Source organism: Empidonax traillii, unplaced genomic scaffold (genome assembly GCF_003031625.1).
Source record: "Empidonax traillii isolate 1590-97213 ecotype Southwest subspecies unplaced genomic scaffold, ASM303162v1 scaffold296:size1881848, whole genome shotgun sequence".
In the NCBI taxonomy this organism is placed as follows: Eukaryota; Metazoa; Chordata; class Aves; order Passeriformes; family Tyrannidae; genus Empidonax; species Empidonax traillii.
Genome location: NW_020955489.1, coordinates 1,754,258 through 1,756,914, shown reverse-complemented (window position 1 = coordinate 1,756,914; position 2,657 = coordinate 1,754,258). Strand labels below are relative to the sequence as shown.

General features: G+C 33.3%; 1 protein-coding gene across 1 annotated transcript in view; it reads left to right on the top strand.

Annotated features, from left to right (window-relative positions):
* The window catches only part of LOC114060902 (usherin-like), a 316,442-nt gene that overhangs the window by 120,716 nt on the left and 193,069 nt on the right, over window positions 1–2,657 (top strand). The window contains exons 21-22 of the mRNA XM_027890772.1: window positions 846–1,005; window positions 1,480–1,651. Coding sequence (XP_027746573.1) covers window positions 846–1,005; window positions 1,480–1,651 — 332 coding nt within the window. The remainder of the gene's footprint in view (window positions 1–845; window positions 1,006–1,479; window positions 1,652–2,657) is intronic.

Here is a 2,657-nt window from a genome sequence, read left to right as displayed (position 1 = left end):
TTAAAAAAAAAAAAAAAGGAAAAATATTAGAAAATTAGGTCTGTATTACTTTCATGCAATAATTTTTCTGTCAAATGTTCCTTTATTAGTATAGGGAAGCGTATATGATGCTAAAGATCTTTTAGAGCAGCAAAAATGCTACATTTTATTCACCATTTTCTGCAGTAATTGAAACTCAGGATAGCTTCGTAATAAATAACCACTGAGCAGGTTTTTTTGCTATGGCAGTCTTTACTGAAATATATTTTACAATTGTTTGGTGTTTGTGCAGCTGAAGACAATCAGGCAAAGAGAGAACAGACCACTGTGAGTGGTGGCAACAAGGAGCTTCCTTTGTGTTCATGCTTACAGTGAAATTTGTATGGCATGAATCATTGTATGTATTGGTACTTGACATTCGTGTATCATATAGCACATTAAAGAAATATATGTATAACCCAGCTTTGTTAATGAATCTTGTTTTCCCCATTAATTTGATTTGATTTAATCAACTCAAAGATATTCTTTTGCCACTGTAGCGAACTGATGTAGTATGTAGCACCTAAGAAGCTAACATGTTTGGGGTTTTTTTTGTTTGAGTGGTATACATTCTAGTGGAAATGGAATACAGTGGAGTCACCTCAACCAAAGCACACCCCACAGATCTAATATTAAGAGTAAAAATTTGCATTTATTTGCTATTAAAGAACCAGCACCTTTTCACTCCTCTGGGACAAACCTGAAACATTTAAGAGATACAGGTCCCCCTTTCTCTTGAATTTCTGAATTCACTGCTGTCTGAAAGGTAAAGAAAAACAAGGTAAAATTGATATACAAAGTAAATTCATATTATTTTTTTGTCCTAGATTTAGCAGTTTTTACGCCACACCAGTTTCTGCTTACTGCCTGCACGGTTGCTGGCTGTACAAACAGTTCCCAGGTCACCTTGTTTACAGCACAGCTGCCACCATCTCACGTAGATACCCCGGTCCTGACGGTTTTGGATTCTAGAACAATATATGTACAGTAAGTAAGGATTTCTTCTTTCCTGACAACACAATAGTGCATCAGTTTATTCAAGAATTCCAGTGAGTTCAATCAGGGGAAGGGTTTGTGACATAAAATTAAATTTATTATGATTAAATGCATAGAAGTGATTAGTTTAGTGGTTCTGTGAACCTTCTGATTATCACTTGCCAACTTAATTTCCATTTTGTCTTTACGCAATCAGTATAACCTACATATGGGCATAGCCTCTGCAAACTTCAGTGCAGGAAGTGTTCTGGTGATATGCCCTTTTGTAGCCCCTGCTTTGTGTGTTAGTGTAATCATTTATCTATTGAGTGCAAATACAGCATTAGAGGTATGGCTTAGATTTATTTTTGTGGTTGCATGGCTGTGTTTTCAAATTCTTAAAATAAATCCCTCAAAGTCACCTAAACAAAGCCTTACATTTTTCAGTATGGTCTGAATTTTTTTTTTTTTTTTTTTTTTTTTCAGATGGAAAGAACCAGTAGAAGTAAATGGAATCCTAGATCGCTATATAATTTATATTGCCAACAATGAGCAGAATTTTACAAAGTGGAATGTAATCTATAACAGCACAGAACCTTTTCTGGATTTTACTATTCCGCAGCTTTCCCCGGGTACTGAATACCTCATAAAACTAGCTGTAAGTTTTAAAGATGTGTAGTAGAGGTATAAAATGGTGAAAATGATTGTGATTTTGTTAGCATCTTAATATTTAATGGTTCATGTGTCCACTTTGTTTAACCTCTTCTTTTTGAAGCTAAGGTGGATAAGCCATCCTGAACAAAAGTAGGTTTTTTGTTTCAAAACAGGCCCTCAGAAATTTGTATGTCATTCAAATACAGGTTTTCTTCAAGGGTAAGTTGGATGATAACTAATAAATAATTGACCAGAAATATATAAAATGCTTAAAAAACGTCTCCTGGACCCAACTTACAAAAAAACATTGAATGTATTTAAAAATATTAACCTTTCATATTTTCTACGATGTTATTTTGTTCCTTCTTCATAAAATCTGTATGTAGAAGGAAATAGCAGAGAGAAAGAGTTCAGTATGAAGTATTTTGTTTATTCAAAACATTTTAAGAGACATTAGTGTTTTCATTGCATTTCTTTATCATTGGTTTTATTTTGTGACATAATAGAACAGCTTCAGCTCAATAGCAAACCTGAAAATATGTGAATAAAAGCAGGAGATTGTCTCTTGTTTTAAGCACACAGTTCATTTTATAACAATACCTATATAAGGATATTTGCTTTGATAAATGCCATAGAAAAATATTCTGCTCTTGATTATGAATAAATTTACATTTATGTAGACTGGGTACGCATTCATTTTTTCTTAACATGCTCTTGAATGTTCTAAATATTATACCATAAAAAATAAACTACCTTCAGGTAATGATAAGTATCTGACTTGAACCTGAAAAAACAAGAATATTCAGTCTAATTAAAGCTTAGATTCATGCTGAAATTAATTCATTTGTGCCTAGATATTTCAGCATAGCAAATTGTACGGCATATAAAATAGCACCATGTCCAAAACTATGGCAGTACATCAACAAGCATTTTATGCCTTCACAAACAAGCAGAATTATCAAAAGAATTTGTGCTGTCCTTCACTGTGCCATAGCTCTTCTCTGCTCCTG